Source organism: Arachis ipaensis, chromosome B2, assembly GCF_059453495.1.
Source record: "Arachis ipaensis isolate K30076 ecotype BB chromosome B2, ASM5945349v1, whole genome shotgun sequence".
Lineage (NCBI taxonomy): Eukaryota > Viridiplantae > Streptophyta > Magnoliopsida > Fabales > Fabaceae > Arachis > Arachis ipaensis.
In genome coordinates this window covers 61,591,692-61,612,986 of record NC_142437.1, presented here as the reverse complement: position 1 = coordinate 61,612,986, position 21,295 = coordinate 61,591,692, and the positions used below count along the sequence as shown (strand labels likewise).

At 32.3% G+C, this 21,295-nt stretch overlaps 1 protein-coding gene and 1 non-coding gene across 2 annotated transcripts; one reads left to right on the top strand and one right to left on the bottom strand.

Annotated features, from left to right (window-relative positions):
* Positions 1-2,076: 2,076 nt before the first annotated feature.
* Positions 2,077-2,184, top strand: LOC148574084 (small nucleolar RNA R71). The gene has a single exon (XR_015906482.1). It is a non-coding gene; the product is annotated as a small nucleolar RNA R71 (small nucleolar RNA).
* A 15,713-nt stretch (positions 2,185-17,897) lies between these two features.
* On the bottom strand, positions 17,898-19,054 carry LOC107628330 (acidic endochitinase). The gene has a single exon (XM_016331055.3). It carries the CDS (start codon positions 18,916-18,918, stop codon positions 18,037-18,039), a length of 882 nt encoding a protein of 293 aa, XP_016186541.1. The 5' UTR covers positions 18,919-19,054; the 3' UTR covers positions 17,898-18,036.
* Positions 19,055-21,295: the final 2,241 nt, after the last annotated feature.

Here is a 21,295-nt window from a genome sequence, read left to right as displayed (position 1 = left end):
AACACCCCCTTGCTGCCAATCCTGGCGTTAAACGCCAGGCTGCTGCCCATTTCTGGCATTTAACGCCAGCTTCTTGCCCATTCCTGGCGTTAAACGCCCAGAATGGTGCCAGACTGGGCGTTTAACGCCCATTCTGCTACCCTTACTGGCGTTTAAATGCCAGTAAGTTTCTCCTCCAGGGTGTTCTATTTTTCATTCTGTTTTTCCTTTTGTTTTTGCTTTTTCAATTGTTTTTGTGGCTTCACATGATCATCAACCTATAGAAAACATAAAATAACAAAAGAAAATAGAAATTTAACATAGATAAGTAAAAATTGGGTTGCCTCCCAACAAGCGCTTCTTTAATGTCAATAGCTTGACAGTGGCTCTCATGGAGCCTCACAGATGTTCAGAGCAATGTTGGAACCTCCCAACACCAAACTTAGAGTTTGAATGTGGGGGTTCAACACCAAACTTAAAGTTTGGTTGTGGCCTCCCAACACCAAACTTAGAGTTTGACTGTGGGGGCTCTGTTTGACTCTGTATTGAGAGAAGCTCTTCATGCTTCCTCTCCATGGTGACAAAGGGATATCCTTGAGCTTTAAACACAAGGGAGTCTTCATTCACTTGAATGATCAATTCTCCTCTGTCAACATTAATCACAGCTTTTGCTGTGGCTAGGAAGGGTCTGCCAAGGATGATGGATTCATCCATACACTTCCCAGTCTCTAGGATTATGAAATCAGCAGGGATGTAATGGTCTTCAACCTTTACCAATACATCCTCTACAAGTCCATAAGTCTGTTTCTTTGAATTGTCTACCATCTCCAGTGAGATTCTTACAGCTTGTACCTCAATGATCTCTAGCTTCTCCATTACAGAGAGAGGCATAAGGTTTATACTTGATCCCAGGTCACATAGAGCCTTCTCAAAGGTCATGGTGCCTATGGTACAAGGTATTGAGAACTTTCCAGGGTCTTGTCTCTTCAGAGGTAATCTCTGCCTAGTCAAGTCATCCAGTTCTTTGATGAGCAATGGAGGTTCATCCTCCCAAGTCTCATTACCAAACAACCTAGCATTTAGCTTCATGATTGCTCCAAGGTACTTAGCAACTTGCTCTTCAGTAACATCTTCATCCTCTTCAGAGGAAGAATACTCATCAGAGCTCATGAATGGCAAAAGTAAATTCAATGGAATCTCTATGGTCTCAGTGTGAGCCTCAGATTCCCATGGTTCCTCATTAGGGAACTCCATGGAGGTTAGTGGACGTCCATTGAGGTCTTCCTCAGTGGAGATCACTGCCTCTTTCTCCTCTCCAAGTTCGGCCATGTGAGACGTGTTTATGGCCTTGCACTCTCTCTTTGGATTCTCTTCTGTATTGCTTGGGAGAGTACTAGGAGGGAGTTCAGTAATTTTCTTACTCAGCTGACCCACTTGTGCCTCCAAATTTCTAATGGAGGACCTTGTTTCAGTCATGAAACTTTGAGTGGTTTTGATTAGATTAGAGACAATGGTTGCTAAGTCAGAGTGGCTCTGCTTAGAATTCTCTGTTTGTTGCTGAGAAGATGATGGAAAAGGCTTGCTATTGCTAAACCTGTTTCTTCCACCATTATTGTTGTTGAAACCTTGTTGAGGTCTCTGTTGATCCTTCCATGAGAGATTTGGATGATTTCTCCATGAAGGATTATAGGTGTTTCCATAGGGTTCTCCCATGTAATTCACCTCTTCCATTGCTGGGTTCTCAGGATCATAAGCTTCTTCTTCAGAGGAAGCTTCCTTAGTACTGCCTGTTGCTGCTTGCATTCTAGACAGGCTCTGAGAAATCATATTGACTTGTTGGGTCAATATTTTATTCTGAGCTAATATGACATTCAGAGTATCAATCTCAAGAACTCCTTTCTTCTGAGCTATCCCATTATTCACAGGATTCCTTTCAGAAGTGTACATGAATTGGTTATTTGCAACCATTTCAATGAGTTCCTGAGCTTCTGCAGGCGTCTTCTTCAGATGAAGAGATCCTCCAGCAGAGCTATCCAATGACATCTTAGATAGTTCAGACAGACCATCATAGAAAATACCTATGATGCTCCATTCAGAAAGCATGTCAGAAGGACATCTTCTGATCAATTGCTTGTATCTTTCCCAAGCTTCATAGAGGGATTCTCCTTCCTTTTGTCTGAAGGTTTGGACTTTCACTCTAAGCTTGCTCAATTTTTGAGGTGGAAAGAACTTTGCCAAGAAGGCATTGACTAGCTTTTCCTAAGAGTTCAGGCTTTCTTTAGGTTGTGAATCTAACCATGTCCTAGCTCTGTCTCTTACAGCAAAAGGAAAAAGCATAAGTCTGTAGACTTCAGGGTCAACCCCATTGGTCTTGACTGTGTCACAGATTTGCAAGAATTCAACTAGGAACTGATGAGGATCTTCCAATGGAAGTCCATGAAACTTGCAATTCTGTTGCATTAGAGAAACTAATTGAGGCTTAAGCTCAAAGTTGTTTGCTCCAATGGCAGGGATTGAGATGCTTCTCCCATAGAAGTCGGGAGTAGGTGCAGTAAAGTCACCGAGCACCTTCCTTGCATTGTTGGCATTGTTGTTTTCGGCTGTCATGGTTTCTTCTTTCTTGAAAAGCTCTGTTAGGCCCTCTAAAGAGAGATGTTCTTTAGCTTCTCTTAGCTTTCTCTTCAAGGTCCTTTCAGGTTCAGGATCAGCTTGAACAAGTATGCCTTTATCTTTGTTCCTGCTCATATGAAAGAGAAGAGAACAAGAAAGTAGGGAATCCTCTATGTCACAGTATAGAGATTCGTTGAGGTGTCAGAGGAAAAGAAGAATGGAAGGAGGAGGTAGATAGAAGAGAATTCGAACATATAAAGAAGGAGGGAGTTCGAATTGCACCTTGAGGAAGAGTGTTAGTCCTTTAAATAGAAGGATGTGAGAAGAGGGGAAGAATTTTCGAAAATAAATTTAAAAAATTTTGAAATAATTAAAAGAAATTTTGAAAATTTGATTGATGATTTTCGAAAATTAAGATTGGGAAAGAAATTAAGTGATTTTTGAAAAAGATTTTGAGATTAGAAATCAAAAAGATATGATTGAGAGTTAATTTTGAAAAAGATGTGATTGAGAAGATATGATTGAAAACCAATTTTTAAAAAAGAAAGTTTTAAAATTAAAGTTGATTACTTGACTAACAAGAATTTAGAAGATATGATTCTTAAAATTTAAAATTTGATCCTTTCTTAATAGGCAAGTAACAACTTGAAAATTTTGAAGTAAATCATTAATTATAGCAAGGATTTTTGAAAATAGTAATAATGGAAAGAAATTGATTTTGAAGAGATATGATTGAAAAGATATTATTTGAAAAAGATTTGATTTTGAAAAATTATGAAGATTTGAAAAAAATCTAAATTAAAAACAAAATCTTCCCTCTAGTGTCATCCTGGCATTAAACGCCCAGAATGGCATCCATTCTGGCGTTTAACGCCCACAATCCTACCTTTTTGGGCGTTAAACGCCCAGCCAGGTACCCTGGCTGGCGTTTAAACGCCAGTTTTCCTTCTTCACTGGGCGTTTTGAACGCCCAGTTTTTTCTGTTTGATTCCTCTGCTGAATGTTCTGAATCTTCAATTCTCTGTATTATTAGCTTGAAAAGACACAATTTTGAAAATATTTTTGAATTTTTTTTTTAATGATGAGAAATAACAAAAAAATGCAACTAAGATCAAATGAACAATGCATGCAAGACACCAAACTTAGAAATTTTGTATTAGAGGCTTTAACAAATTGAGAATGCATAAGAAAAATAACAAAACACACAAAACAGGAGAATTTAAAGATCAGAGCAGTGAAATCATCAAGAACAACTTGAAGATCAATGAAGAACATAATGCATGTAATTTTTCGAAAATTATAGGTATGCAATTGACACCAAACTTAAAAATTGATAGTAGACTCAAACAAGAAACATAAAATATTTTTTATTTTTATGGTTTTATAAATTTTTTTGCGATTTTTGAAACTTATATGGAAAAGAAAATAAAGAGAATCAAAACTTTTAATAAGAATTCCAGGAATCATGCAATGTTAGTCTAAAGCTTCAGTCTAAAAAGATTAGACATGTTTGGCCAAGCTTCAGCAGGACATTACATTCAGCAGCTAAATTGATGAGAATCAATCAGCTTTTGTGATGATAAGAACATCACCTTGAAACTCTAGAATCCATTCTTAAAAATTCTGAAAAGTACCTAATCTAAGCAACAAGATGAACTGTCAGTTGTCCAAACTCGAACAATCCCCGGCAGCGGCGCCAAAAACTTGGTGCGTGAAATTGTGATCATCAACAATAGTGCCAAAGGACTTGGAGCTCTTAAACGTGAATCACACTTTGTCACAATTCCGCACAACTAACCAGCAAGTGCACTGGGTCGTCCAAGTAATACCTTATGTGAGTAAGGGTCGATCCCACGGAGATTGTCGGCTTGAAGCAAGCTATGGTCATCTTGTAAATCTCAGTCAGGCAGATTCAAATGGTGATGGAGGATTGATAATTAAAAGATAAATAAAACGTAAAATAAAGATAGAGATACTTATGTAATTCTTTGGTTGGAATTTCAGATAAGCGTATGAAGATGCTATGTTCCTCCTGAACCTCAGCTTTCCTATTGCCTTCTTCCAATCATTCATACTCCTTTCCATGGCAAGCTTTATGTTGGGCATCACCGTTGTCAATGGCTACTTCCCGTCCTCTGAGTGAAAACGTTCCAAATGCGCTGTCACCGCACGGCTAATCATCTATCGGTTCTCGATCATGTTGGAATAGGATCCATTGATCCTTTTGCGTCTGTCACACGCCAAACAATCGCGAGTTTGAAGCTTGTCACAGTCATCCCTTCCCAGATCCTACTCAGAATACCACAGACAAGGTTTAGACGTTCCGGATCTCAGGAATGGCCGCCAATAATTCTAGCCTATACCACGAAGGTTCTAATCTTAGATTAGAAACCCAAGAGATACGCATTCAAGCCATTGCTAGTAGAACAGAGGTGGTTGTCAGGCACATGTTCATAGGTGAGTGTCACGGATCATCACATTCATCAAGTTGAAGAACGAATGAATATCTTAGAGAAGAAGTAGGCGTGAATTGAATAGAAGAACAATAGTACTTTGTATTAATTCATGAAGAACAGCAGAGCTCCACACCTTAATCTATGGTGTGTAGAAACTCCACCGTTAAGAATACATAAGAACAAGTTCTAGGCATGGCCGTGAGGCCAGCCTCCCAAACGTGAAAAGGTCTATCAAAGTCTGAAAATACAATAGCAAAATGTCCTATTTATAGAGAACTAGTAGCCTAGGATTTACAGAAATAAGTAATTAATGCAGAAATCTTCTTCCGGGCCCACTTGGTGTGTGCTTGGGCTGAGCATTAAAGCTTCCATGTGTAGAGACTTTTCTTGGAGTTAAACGCCAGCTTTTGTGCCAGTTTGGGTGTTTAACTCCAGCTTTTGTGCCAGTTTTGGAGTTAAACGCCAGAATTCTTGAGCTGACTTGAAATGCCTGTTTGGGCCATCAAATCTTGGGCAAAGTATGGACTATTACATATTTCTGGAAAGCCCAGGATGTCTACTTTCTAACGCAATTGAGAGCGTGCCAATTGAGCTTCTGTAGCTCCAGAAAATCCACTTTGAGTGCAGGGAGGTTAGAATCCAACAGCATCTGCGGTCCTTTTTCAGCCTCTGAATCAGATTTTTGCTCAGATCCCTCAATTTCAGCCAGAAAATACCTGAAATCACAGAAAAACACACAAACTCATAGTAAAGTCCAGAAGAGTGATTTTTATTTAAAAACTAATAAAAACATAATAAAAACTAACTAAAATATACTAAAAACATACTAAAAACAATGCCAAAAAGCGTATAAATTATCCGCTCATCAGTAGTATTTTAGGATTTATACTTATTTTATTTTGATATCTTTTGATTTTTATTATGAGAAGATACAATCTTCTAGGGTTTTAGATATTATTTTATTTAACTAGTTTATTTTATTTCCAAATCAATTAGGTTAGATATAAAAGAGAAACAGATTTAGCCCTTCGGGCTCTTCTTCTCTCTCTTTATCTCATTCTACACTCTACACACTTTTTGAAACCCTAAGTTTTCTCTGAGCCATGAGCAACTATACCTCTATTGTTTAGATTAGGAGCTCTGTTTATTCTATGGATTAATATTATTGTCAATATACTTTTAATCAATGTACTTATTTATATTCAAGGATTACTTCCGTTCTTCATCTTATTAATTTGAGTATATTGGAAGATAGCTCTTTTTCTACATGAATTCTTGTTACTTCTTAGAAAAGTTAACTCACTTGAATAATAGCTTGAAAGTAACTCGTCCTAAACTACTAACTACCTAGACTTAACGTGAAACATGACATATAATCATCTTATATTTGGGTGATTAGGGTTTTGTGGCTAATAAACTAGAATTGGACCTAAACCTTTAATCCTAAGTAAGTGACCAAGAAAATGGTAGTTGATTCGGTTAAAGGAATTTAAATCTCTAAGGAATTATGGTTTAGTCAACTAAAATTGGCCATGAATTAAATCTTACATGATTAAAGTATTTAGTAAGAACTATTAATCCAAAAAAATAAATATCTTTGAAACCTTAACTGTTTCTCACATACTTTTCACACCAAATTTACTGCTTGTTTTCTTAATTCGTGAATTACTATTTAATGCTTTTTGAACCCAAAACACTAGTTTCTGCTTGTCTAACTAAGTGAACCACTCAACTATTATTGCTTGATCTATCAATCCTCGTGAGATCGACCCTCACTCACTTGAGGTATTACTAGGTACAACCCGGTACACTTGTCGGTTCAGTTGTGATATTCTAAATTCGCACCAAATTTTTGGCACCATTGCTGGGGATTGACTGGGAATGACAACTATCCATTGGTTGATTGCTTAGATTAGACATTTTTGCTTTAATTTTGTTTAATTTCTTTCTTTTAATTTTCAAAAAATAGCCTTAAATTATTTAAACATTTTTCCCTTAATTTCTAAAATTAAGTTTGGTGTCCCTTTAGTTGTTTTATTTTGTTTTTCTAATTATTTTTCCTACATTATTTTTGAAATTGGTAGCTTATTTTTTCATTTATTAATTTTTGAAATTCTAGTGTTATTTATTCAGTTTATTTTATTTTATTTCCTTTACTCAGTTTATCTTACTGGAAATTCTCTTCACTCTGACGTAGAGATCCCCACTTTTTCTTGTTTTCTGTTTGTTTATGAGCAGAAACAGAGATAAAGACTATATTCTTGAATTTGATCTTGAGATTGAGAGAACTTTAAGAAGGCATTTACAGCAGGCTAGATCTTACAAAGCCACTGAGAATCTCAAAGACAATTTTGAGAAAGAAGCTGAAGGATTTACTATGGATCCTAACAACAACAACAACAATGTTGTTAACCCTCATGTTCTCATTGCTCCTACTGTGCCTGAGGAAGCCGTAATTGTTGAAGAGGAAGAAGTGGTTGAATATTTAGGAGATGTTAAAAGTCCATAGAAATCTCAAGTCATAGAGCTTCCTTCCAAAAAGTTTGAATTTGATGTTGAAGAGGGTGCGCAACCTCCCAAGCATGTCATGAGTGAAGAATTGGACGAAATGGATTTAATCATTGATGAGTTTTTATTTACAATTGAATCATCTCCCATTGGACATGAAATAGAGGCCAAAGAAGAAGATACACAACCTCCAAGTCCCTTGGAAAGCAAAGAGGAAGAGGTTGAAGTTGAAAAAGCTTGCAAAGAGGTGGAGGTAGTCAATGAAGAACACAAGAGAGTAGAACTTGTAAGATCATTGGAGACACCTCTCCCAAGCCATCACTATCTATCCTTTCATTCAAGTGGGTAAATCTCTTATCTCTAAGCTTTCTTATTCCACTTGAATATGGTTTGCTTGAGACGGATGGTCAACTTAGAGCTCTTTGTGGCTTTAAGAGCAAAAGTGAAAGGATTAGTAGTTCGCATTATAAATCAAGGTTCACTATGGTTAAGAGCTCAAAGTCTAATTATAAAGGATGGTGTAGTGCTAAATTAGAAGGGTCTAAGAAGATGATTTTTCACCCGATAAAATAGATTACAGTAGTTTATGAAACTGACGCAGTTTTTATGCCCTGCTTTTTGTTGCAGCAATTTTTAATTACACTACTGTTACCTGAAAAAAACTATAGCATTTTTTTATTTGTAGCGATTTAAAATTTCCATAATTTAAAAAGTTAAGATTTAAAAAAATATATTATCATAGTTTAAAATCTCTACCAACTGGTGACCAAAATTAAAAAATAGACACAATAATCAATCTAGACTTAATTACATTATATCAAACAGGTGAGTCCAATACATGCTTACCTTGCTCACAAGGTCAAGGAAAGTGAATGAATATATTTTAAAATCAAGACCGATTCGAGATCTTGAAAGACAATTACATAGACTTAGTGTTAATAAATAATGTATATATTAAGAGAAGTGATGCTCACAGAGTAGAAATACGAATGAAAAAACTGAACATTAGAAAACTAATAATAATAACAATTCCGTTAAAGAGATAATGAGAAATCTAAACAATGTGAATAATGGGTTATAAAATTAGTCCAATACATGTAAAAAATAAAAAATACTCAACAAATTATCTAAATCAAAAAGTCTACTTAGTTATTCTAAAAAAAAATCATCCCAAACTCTAGTTTATTAAAATATTTCACTTCAATATCCTCTTCTTTTTCAATCGGCTGCCACCCTACTTTCATCAATAATAATCATCCCACTTCACTGTTGCTACCACCGGCGTCGCTCACCTCCGATAAAAATAACCATCCACTTAAAGATAAAAATAATCATCCGCATACCTAATCAATTGAATATCTAATATATTTTAATTATATATAACTAAACCCAATTCAATTAAAATAATCATTAACATAAAAATAAAAATAATCATCTACATACCTACTAAAATGCTGGTAATTGAAATAGAAGAAAAAGAAGATTCAATTTTCCTTTCTCATTCCCTAATTTTGGAACCAAATGAAGCTGTGTGGTCTGTTACTCTGTTATACGAGAACCATAACTTTGATTCGACAACGTTCTCTAGGTTGACCAAAATGATTCTTGTCTTGTATGCAAATGCCGCAAAATTACCTTCAATCACAACTAGAAAATTGCTTAATACAGATAGATTTACAGATAAATTTAGTCTTTATTACAGATGGATTTTTGGTTACTGACAAAATTACCGATAAATTTTGTCCCTCTGTAAAAGCCTCGTCGAAAATTATTTACCGATGGATTTTTTTTCGTCGGAAAATTACCGACAGATTTTTACCAGTTACCGACAGATTTTTCCTCGGTAAATTGTCCCATCCATTTTCCTGAAACGTCGAACTTTCCGACGGATTTTTCGTCGGTAATTGGCAACAGATTTTCCGTCTGTAATTTAAACCTTGAAAATCATCTCATACTCTGAATATAGACAGAAAATCCGTCTATAAGGTAAAATAGATTTTTTTTAGATTTTTCCAATTACAAAATAAACTTGTTTTCATATAAAATAAATATAAATTTAATACAAATTTTTATCTAATTTGTATTCAAATAATTATAATATTTCAAAAAATAAACAAATTCATCGTATTATCAAACTAAAAGAAAAGTACTATAAACAAGCAAGTCAATATAATTCAAAACATAAACAAAGTGTATTGATCATCAACTATAATTCCCAATATATTGTTCAACCATACTAAAACTATCAGCTATAGTCTTCAGTGTCATCTTCATCCTCATCATCATCATAGTCCTCATCCAAAGAGATTGAGGGTAGCGGCGGTGGCGGTGGTAGTCGAACAGCACTAGAACTACTTGACGATCTAACATTCTCATAATAGCTAACATAAGCCTTATTCTATCTCTTCTGTTTTAGCTTTTCCTTCTTGGCCTTTTCAATTTTCCGTTCCAACTTTTCTAACTTCTTTTGAGTCTTTTCCAAAGGAGCCAAGCGTGTATCTAACAACTTAATAATACGCTCATCTGTTTGTTGAATAACACGCTGAAAAAGTTCTTCATTGAGATTATGAATCTCTTCTCGCAAATCAAGAACAGAATTTTGATTTCTAGGTGCTCTTCCAGATACAGAATTGGCATAAATGGTTCCAGACTTGATAGAGCTAGAAAAGAATGACCTTTTTCCGTAAACTCGATTCTTCTTTTGTCCACCACACACTTCCTCCCAGATCAAGTCTTCATCAATTGGTGGTACCTCCATTCTCTGTGCTTGAGCCTCGGCATGTTGGGCTTGAACTTCTGCCAACTCTTTTATAAACTTCTCCTGTTGCACAATGATTATATCAATTATATAAATCAAGTTTCAAACAATATAGTACACTATTTAACAATAATACGGTACTTATAACTTGATTATGTCTACCAAAAAATTATTCAAATATTTCTATTATCACTTTAGATTTAGTACAATATAGCATGAGATAAACCATAAACATATATATTTCTATACATACATCAAATACAACTTGCTGGAAAAAAAATAATAAGAATAAAAAATAAATGCAGCTCAAAGTATGTCATTTTCTAATAAATAATATTTATTTGATGATGCTGGCATTGAATAATATTTTTTAAATACTAATATCTATAATGCTGCCATTGAATAAAATCTCTTCTTTTTTGTGAACCATTTTTAACAATTTATACAAAATTCAGAAAACAAAAAGCATCGTTATCAAGAGTTATATTGTTGATACATGATTATGAAGATAATTTAACCATGGCCAACATAAGAAAGCAACAATTAACTTATGAATCAAGACCCCATCGATATGGAATATGATTAAGCAATGCATAAACTATTTTCACAAACTCAAAATCAAACCATGCTAACCTTGATAACCTGAATAAGACTAATATTGCATGAACCCAGGGAGAGTGATACAATAGTAATGCTCCTTGTTAACCTTGATAACCTTCAGCAAAAGCCATGTCTTTTGACAACTTCCACTTTAGAGGTTACAATTTCATCTTCTCCTTGCTTCTCCAACAACTTCTAACAATCCAGTCACATATTTCAAATCAATTTTTGTAGGATTAACCACCAAAAACACTCTCAAATTATTCAAATGCTGACAGAAATGCACCCGAATTTTACTATCGATAAAAATACATTTAAATAATTTAAAAACATAACAACAATACCTAACAATAAATATATATTTTCAAAAAATACCTTATAAATTGAATTTTGATGTGATTTTTTACAAGAATAATTAAAAAAATGAGATATTATTATTCTTAAAATTTGATAATTTTTTCTAAGTATATATTTTTTTGTGATTTTTTAAAAGTATTATTAGTTGTTAACAAAAAAATTAAAAAAAAATATATACTCAACGAAAAATCACCAAATTTTAAGGATACTAATATCACATTTTTTTAATCATGCTTGCAAAAAATTGTATCAAAATTCAATCTCTAATATATGTTTTGAGAAATACATATTTAATGTTAGATAATCTTGCAAAAAAACTAATATTAAATATTTATTTCTCAAAAAATATATTAGAGATTGAATTTTGATGCAATTTTTACAAGCATAATTATAAAAATGAGATATTATTAATCTTAAAATTTGGTAATTTTTTTTAAGTATATATTATTTTGTAATTTTTTAAAAGTATTATTGGTTGTTAACAAAAACAATTATAAAAAATTATATACTTAACAAAAAATTACCAATTTTTATGTATAATAATATATTATTTTTATAATCATGCTTGTAAAAAATTGCATCAAAATTCAATCTCTAAGGTATTTTTTTAAAATATATATTTACTGTTGGGTATTGTTGTTGTATTTTTAAATTATTTGAATGCATTTTTATCGATAGTAAAATTCGGGTGTATTTTTTTTAGTGTTTGAATAATTCAAGAGCATTTTTGGTGGTTAACCCATTTTTGTAATGCTCTAAGAGACCAACAAGAAGTAAGTAGTTAAAGGCAAAGTTGTTCACTCGCTTTACCCCAGGACTAACCAAAGTGCTAGCTAGCATTATTAAATTATAAAATCCTGCACTGCTTTAGATTTCATACTTCTGAGTTTTGTATACTCTTCTAGTGGTACTAGCACTGACTTCGAAACTGCCAAAAACAGCTATTAATTTATATCCACGCCCAAAAGCAAACTTCAAACTTCAGTCCACAACCACACCAATAGATTCTATAAGGGGGCAGACATCATTTTTCCAAGCAGAGAACTTGAATGCAAAATTTAATTCCGAAATTTCATGAACAAGTAACCACTAATTTTGCTAAATTATCACTACACTACTAACACGAAATTACAGTGCAAAAAAGGGTCACAAAATTCAAGGGCTAATAAAAAATTGACCAATAGTCAACGAAACTAGCTCCAAGATAAACTGTATCAAATGATTTTCACAATTCACAGTTCAACATAGTAACAAAGACAAAAGCCCAATTTCTACCTGATCAACATACATAAGAAATCACCAACAAGAATCTTCTTACCTTAGCTTTGGATATGATTTTAACGGCAATTGATTGACTCTTCTATAATTCTGCAAGTGAGAAGTTGAAGATGAAGCCAATATTTAGCATCAAATAACTAATGACAAGAAGCAGAAACTTACAGAAAATCAGCGATCTCAAGATAAAAGTGATAGCCACGATGAATGATACATGTACACAAATCAATCTAAATGTATAACTACCACTTTTTCAATACTCCAGCTCTTTCATTGCACGTGTAACAAGAGAGGGAGAAGCCTATATGTGGGTCTCTAATCAAATAAAGTATGGCTATAACTACTAACAATTATAGTAAGCAAAAGAAATCAAAGAGAAGAGATAAAGAGAGAGAGATAATCTAATCAAACTCTAGCTAACTACCTACCTATATCCCCGTTCATTATTTGCAGTCATTTTTCATTGCTCAACACCCTCTCGCTTCTATTTCACCATATTTTACTTCCAATGTCAGTGCTACTATTATTATTACTATTTGGGGGACTTGTCTCTCGCTTCTATTATTTATTTTTGTAATTATTATTATTTAATTGTAATGATGATAATCTAATCAAACTTCTTAGTTTATTAGGATTACAATCAGGGAGGGTCTATTTATGGTATATTCAGCCTCATTATTTTATCTTTTATTTCTTGCCGTAGAAGTACCAATGAAGCAAGACCATCAGCGAAACAAAATCCTTTAAAGCAAAACAGAACAAATATTTATGTTAGAAACAGAAAAATTCCTTTAAAGGAACCAACACTTTGATCCCAAATTAATTAAAGAGGAATGCAGAGAAATAAGGAATTAAAAGGGGAATTGCCCAAAGAATTGAAGAGAGTGAAAAGTGAAAAAAAAAACAAATAAGGAACGAAATAAAAATAAAAAGGAAAATAACAGATTGGGGTAGCCAAAATTAGGAGAAAGCAAAAATAGAGGGAATAAGAAAAAGAGAAAAAAAAAGGAATGAACCTCACCTCAACTAAACTGAATAGATGATTGCAAATGGTTGTGAGAGTAAGATTGATAATGTTGTTGCTAGGATTTGTTAGTTTATTTAGTGTGTAATGGTTTTGATTGTTGCAAAGAACGAAAGAAAGGGATGAATGCAGTGATTCCTAAAGCCATACCTGAACAGCACAAGAACTATGATTTCAAATGAGAAGAATTCAAAAATTGAAAGCCATACAAAATTATACCTGAACCGGTGGATGAGTACAGTTATTCCTGAACCGGTGGATGAGGATGACCAGTGAATGGCCGTTGTTGAGGTCAGTGATGAGATCGTGGACGGAGCGATGGAGAGAGCAACGGCAGTGAAAGAAGCTCCTGCGATGGAGAGAGCGTGGACGGAGAGAGGAAGAAGCTCTTCACTTGTGTGGAGTGTGAATGGATCAAGAGGGTAGGATCTGAGTTAGGGTTAACTCAATATTTCCGGCAGAATATTTTAAATTGCAGACAGATTTTCTGTCTATAATAATTTAATAAAACACAGCGTTTTTGTCCATTTAATTGCAGACGGATTTTCTGTCTGTAATCATTTCCCGCGAAAAAAAATTAATTTTTTCGACAGAATTATCGACGAATTCTCTTTTCCGTCTGTAATTTATGCAAATTCATTTTTTTGTTTTCCGACAAAACTTCCCTGGCAAATTCCGTCTGTATTTCCGTGAGATAAAATCCGTCGGAAATATCTGTCTGTAATAACTAGTTTTCTAGTAGTGAATTATGCATCAACTAAAGGACCCCAAAAAGGTTCTCTTTGCGCTTTCGACGACCCCATAAATGGATAAAAAGAAGGCCGGGCACGGGAAGGCAGCGATAATGAGAACGCACGATGCGGTGAGATCTTTCGTTGCTACGATGCACAAACAGAACACAGAGAGATTGGGCGTCGTCAGCAGATGCGTCGGGCTGACCGGCGAAGGTGGAGGCGGTGTTGGCTGGAGGCTGTAGTAGCATCGGTATGGCCGGTGGGAGTGTTGCGCCACGAGGTGAGGACCGAAGAAGATGACCACGAGTTTTGGATGTGTATTGAAAATTACGGTGAAATTAGGAATAACCGTATATAGTGTGAATGAGTTTAAATACTAATTTTAATTTTTCAAATTTCGAAATTTAAAACTAAATATTTAATTAATGATTTAATTTTTAATTTTAATTTTACTTTTTTTTAATTTATTATTCACATTGTTCACCACTAGTATTCTTTTTCTATACTTTTTCTAATAATAAATAATAAATAAATTAGAAGCCGTTTCACAATAATATTTACAATCATTTTAGCATGCAACACATGTAAAAATCATAAGTCTAGGGATACAAATTTGGTTATCGATAATATATATCAACACAAAAGGATTTGAACAGAAAGCCATCAATTTTTTCAATTTATTTTGCATATATATGCCGAAATATAAGTTACTGACCTAGTGGAATATTATCTGGAGCATCGTCCTTAATAAACTTAGTGTGATAATTTTCGAGCAACAATAAAAATGAACTTGGAGATTACAAATTTAGACCACCATCTAAAATTTCGTAAATCATTATTGGGACTAATAATTCATTGCTAATTGCACCGTTTACATGCTCAATCATTGCAAAAAAGAAAAAACGAAAGAGAAAAAAAGAATAATTTCCATAGGAATGATTTCATAATTTGGGAAATAAAAGAAGGGTACAGATAGTTGGTGAGAAGATGCGAAAGAAGAAGAGTTGACGAAAAGATGAGGAGGAGGATGGTTATTCATATATATGAGTGAAGAAAGGAGAGAGATTCACGATAAGAATTTGATTTTGTGTGGAAAATCCTTATTTCAATCATCTAGATAAACAACCACCTCTCCTTTTCACGGTGAGTTATAGCCTACACCAGTTCAAATAAGAAGATTGATGCACCTATTACTGCTAACACAGGTAAGTGTATATGTGTCCTGTTATTTGATAAATTTTAATATGACCATTATACTATAACCGAATAGATAAAAAATATTAATTGCAATGTTGTCTTTTTTAAACAAATGGAATGGACATATGAAAAAGTTCATCCAATGGGTTGGGTTCGGTTATCTAATTTTGGACTAGTCCTTTGTACACGACGCTAACCAAAAAAAAAAAGACAAATTTATTATGTTTGTTATACAAATTTATGTCACTTTTACAAATTGGTTAGAAACGGATCATCGGTTTTATTATGTTTGTTATATCAAATTTATATATTAATTGGTAAACAGCAATATTTGAGAGAGAATATTAAAATTATATTATATAATATAATATTTATAATTTTATACATAAAATATTTATAATTGTATATTTATTACATTTAAAATTATATATAATTATTTTAATAATAATTAATTAATATTAAATAAGATCACTTTAAATTATTTAGACTAATTTTTTATTATTTTTAAAATATTATTGATTGACAAAAAAATATTTAATAATAAAAATATTAGTCAAAATTTATTAAAATTTATTATTTTTTATTTTATTTAATATATCTTATAATAAATAAATAATAAATAAAATAAAAATAGACAGTTTAAATTAATTATTTTTTATTTCCCTAATTTTACTAATTGGCAAATTATTGCATTCTTTCCGCTCTCCAGTGTTTGTCCTAATATCCGTCTCATTAACTTTAGGGAATACTTTCATAAAGACGTGTAAAATGTCTTTTTGTAAGGACACTTACGTATCGCATTATTATTCGACGTATTAATGAACCGATTATTTTTGAATTTTTTAACAAATTAAAATAAAACCGATTTTTTGTATAACAATAGCAATAAATCTAATTTTTTTGGAGATCTAATTGTATTTTTAAATTTTTAGGGATTCAAATGTCTGCAAAACAAAAAGTCAGAGATATATTTGTCTTTTTATCAAAAAAATTTAAAGATATTCGATTTAGATTCTGTAATTCGATCGGATCAAATTGGGTCTAATAATTATAATACGGACAATTGGGTTTATTATTGTTGCTATAATAAATCGATTTTATTCTAATTTATTAAAAAATAAATTATTAACCGCTTTAATAAAAATATCTAATAATAAAATAACACATATAAATATTTTTTAAAAAAAGATATTTTTAATATCTTTATTAAGGTGGTCTCTTTAACTTTATTATAATTCAAAAGCAAGCTTTTATTTAATTAATTAATGTCTAAAACTTTTGTCGTACATGAACCGTGAGTGATAATTATATTTCTTTATATGTAATGTCCAAAACTTTTTATCGCATAAAAGAATTCTTGTGTATATCATAATTAAAAAGGATAAAAATATATATAATAATTAATAATTTCTCCAAAACTTTAATTAATCAATTAATTTAATTTCATCTTTGTACACATGCAGTTCATGCTAATATCCAATTAAAGCAATGGGAGAAACAAAGAGGTACTGAGCTATAGGATTGTTGTCACAAATCTATTATAAGTTGCTATAATTTTCTTCGTGGTCCATCTGAAAAGTGGAATATATATGGTTTGATGAGGATAAATTAATTAGACTATAGACACAAGCCTATGGGATATGATGCAGAAAATAGAAATTTGTGCCAATAATATAAGCTGTCATGTGGTTAACACTTAACATGCATGTTTATTACTTTTTCTAGGGAAAAAAAAAACCATGGTGGTGGTATGTTAGTGCTACTGCATGCAAAAATAATATACCTTATATCGGAAATAGAGGGTTAAATGACAACATTTTATAGAGTTGGATATTTCATTATTTGAAGAGACTACATAAGGCCTTCAAACACAATTAACTATTGGTACTTAACAATTAAAGGCCCAATACACTTTTTAAAACAATTTTAATACATTTTTTATCGGCCCAAAATTCAACACGTATTGACAATGAAAGTGTGACAGCACACAGGTGCATCAATCTCCTCATTTGGACCTGTGGAGGCTATAACTCACCCCTTTTCACCAGCATATTTCGTCCAATTACTCAGAAAAATAAACTCATTAATTTTTTTGTCATGCATCATAGTTAGTTAGAGAAACTACGAACAGTGTGTTTTCTACACGCGTGGTGTTCTAATACTGGTTTACGTGTTGTTGCTAGCCATCTTTGTAATTTTAAATAAATTTTGACCGTATAAAATTTAGGATGTTTAAAATTGATGACTTTGATAGTTTAACATATTTATTATTTGTTAGCTGGTTCTTTATTGCTACCAATTTTTTCTGAGAGTATGTTAAATAGTTTTCATCTCTCGCAATGTATCGCCATTGTTATATCTTAAAATGTTATCAGAATCCAAATCCAAACAAACAAAAATTGTCAAGAAATTCCTGGATCGTATTACTCTGGATCATCCATTATTACTTTTTATTATTATTATATATATTATGAAAGTGTTAAAGTAGCACTCAATAGGAACAAAACCTACTGAATGCTGCTACTTGCTAATAATTAATTAAACACTTCCCTTAATGGCATCACTGTATTTGTTCTGAACATCGTTGAATCTGTCCCAAATCATGACACCACCGTACTTGGCATTGTTCTCGATAGCAGGAAGAACCTGAGAAGTGAGCGCATCCGTGGGAATATAACCACTCCCCGCGGCGGCCGTAGAAGCCGGCACCCCCAAGAACACTTGCTTAGCCTGACTTCCGGTCCACTGGTTCCACGCGCTAACAAGACTGTTAATATTTCCACTAGCATAATTGCACGGAGGGTTGTTATAAAACTGAACCCAAACATAGTCAAATAAACCGGTTTGGATAGCAGAATCCAAATGTGCATCAGGGTAAGGACACTGTGGTGCCGCAGAAAGATACACCTTCTTCTGCTGGCTGAATCCGTTGAGGTTCTTTGCAAGTTGATCCCAGAACTGTCCTCCACCAGCTTCGATGTCGAAGTCGATGCCATCAAGCACTGCATCACCCAACGGCCTTGAGTTTGACGATCCCCCAAGAAAATTGTTCCACAGGTAGTTTGCTACCTGTGTGGCGTCATCGGTAGAGCTCAGGGAGTAGCTGCCGGCACCGCCACCAAGGGAAAGGAGTACCTTTATGCCTTTCCCTTGGCATGTCTTGATGTCGTTGCCTATGGAAGCGCAACCGCCGTTGTCGGGTGTGCAGTGGCCAGCAAGGTTCAGTTCCGGGGTTTGGCCGTTGCCGAAAGTAGACAAGAACGCTATGTTCACAAACTGGTAGTTCCCAGTGTTGCAAGCATCTGCTAGCGATCCTTCGCCACCGTTTTGGCCCCAGTAGACCGCAATTCCAGCAGAATTAGCTGAAACTTGCAACAGTTGGAATAGCAATATGGATGAAAACCATTTGAGGGTTGCCATGATTATTTTCCTGGAATTATTATATAGTAGTTTCTCACGGTTTGGTTCATGAATGTAGAGAGGGTGCCATTTTATAGGAGTTGGAATGGCTTGTAAGGACAAAGTTAGGTGAAGCAATTTTGAAAAAAGCCTTCTTGATATGAAATTATTACTTGCATAGCTCCTAGGTTGGAAAAGTAAGATGCGTGTATATTTAAAGAAGTTAAGACGATGAAGAAGTCGTCCATGCGTAGCAGCCATGCGTAGCAGCCATGCATCTTGAGTCTTGACTACGCTTGACTGACTTTCAATAGTAAAACCAAGACAAGCTCGCAAAGGACAGCAGACCACAATAAACAATCACGGGAAAGAGAAATGCAATGGCCAACAAAATTTATTAATTTTGGCCATTATTTTTAGATATTAATTTATTTTTTTATTTTATTAGTTAATAATACATTTTAAATTTATATTTATAAACATTAATAATTAACTAATAGTCAAAATCAATATATTCTATTAATCCTCCAGCATTTTTTAACAATAAATATTCTCCATTGATTATGTTTTAGTCGATTTTTGTAATAAGTATTTTAAAATTATTTATTAAAAGAGTAAAATTTATTTTCTATCTTTGAAGTTTATTAAATGTTTTAAAAATATCATTAAATTTTATTTTATTTTAATTTTATTTTAAAATTTTCAATTTACATTAAATATATATTTAACAGTTAAATTTTAAAAAAAAATTAGAACTAATTCAATAATAATATATGACAACTATCTCTGGTTTGTTTGTATTGATGGTTATTCTTATAAAATTGTTGTTGAATTTGTCCTAAATTTTTGGAAAATTAGTCTTCAGGAATATATTTGTTGCAAATAAAAAATTTTTTGGACAAAATTAAAACAAAATAAAATTTAAGATATTTTTGAAATAAACTTTTAATATACTTTAAAGACAAAAGGTAAACTTTACTTTTATTAAAATTACTTAGAACAAAATTTTTTAAATTACTTTTAACAATTGTTATAATAAAAGATAAAAATTTTGAATTTTTAATAAATTTTATATATTTAATATAACAAGTGTTTTTGGCAAAACTCTTGTTTTTATAGCATTAAGGGAGAGATACAATCGAAGGGTGGTTTACAATTTCTTCTCCAATTTTTTTAGATAATTAATTAGGGATGCAAACACCTGTAGTTAGTTAGTAAAAAAAAAACTCATTAAAAAACAAAGAAACAAAGTTGGACCTTTTATTTTTGAAGTTTTTTTTATGGAACGTAAATTCAAATTATCATGAGAAACATTTAAAACTAACTGAAAAGAAATATTTGAAATCTAAAAGAAAAATATCTAAAATCAAAGAAAAATAAACATTTAAAATTATCGTAAAATTAATATCTAAAACCTAATAAAAAGAAACATCCGAAATATAATAAAACCTACAAAAATTTATCCAAAATTATTTTAAGAAATCCGAAACCAAACAAAACGACACATCCAAAATTATTATTGGAAAAAGAATATAAAAAAACTAAGAAAAGAAACATTCAAAACAATTTAAAAAAATCCAAATTCAAAAAAGAAGAATCATGTAAAATATAAAAAAGAAAAACATCTAAAACATATAAAAAAAACACATCTAAAGCCTAGGACACTACAAAAATTTTTTATTAAAATGGGAATTGTATTATGACATGTTTGTAAAACTGTTAATATATTTACTAATTTTGACAATTTTAGGCTCTGTCGTAACAATCATTCTCTTTTTGATGGTTATCATTTATTATGGCGATTTAAAACCGCCACTATCATTTTCGTTTTTTTTCTTTTTATGTGTTTTAAACTAAGGAGGTGATGCATATGAAAGAGTGATTAATATTGTTGCATTTGGAAAAGTGAGAGTGATGTGTAAATGACGAACCCTAATCTTTTGTCGCTGTTCATCTTCCACCTCTCTCATTCATCTCCTTGCTACTGCTCGTTGCAGCTCATCTTGTAAAACCCTAAATTTTGAAAAAAAAAAGCTATTTTTTATTTATATTTATTTATTATTTTATTTTCAAAAAATTATCTTAAAAAATAATTAAATCAAAGTTATTTGTGATTTATATTTATTTATTATTTTAATTAGGACTCATATATATAATTTTCATAATAGTTAGACATTTTCTTATTTAAAATTTAAAGTTTTAGTAATTGAAAAATAATGAAGATTTGTTAATTTAATTTGAATAACTGGAATTTAGTTCAATTTTATAAACTAATAGAAAATTAATTGATTTATCTCTAATTTTAAATTAGAGTACTTATTTAAAAATAATTTGTGAGTTTATAAATAAATAATATTCTTGAAAATGATTATATTAAATTATATTTGACTTTAAATTA

Coding starts and splice junctions, on each gene's coding strand:
- LOC107628330 (XM_016331055.3), bottom strand. CDS start 18,918: ATGGCAACCCTCAAATGGTTTTCATCCATATTGCTATTCCAACTGTTG.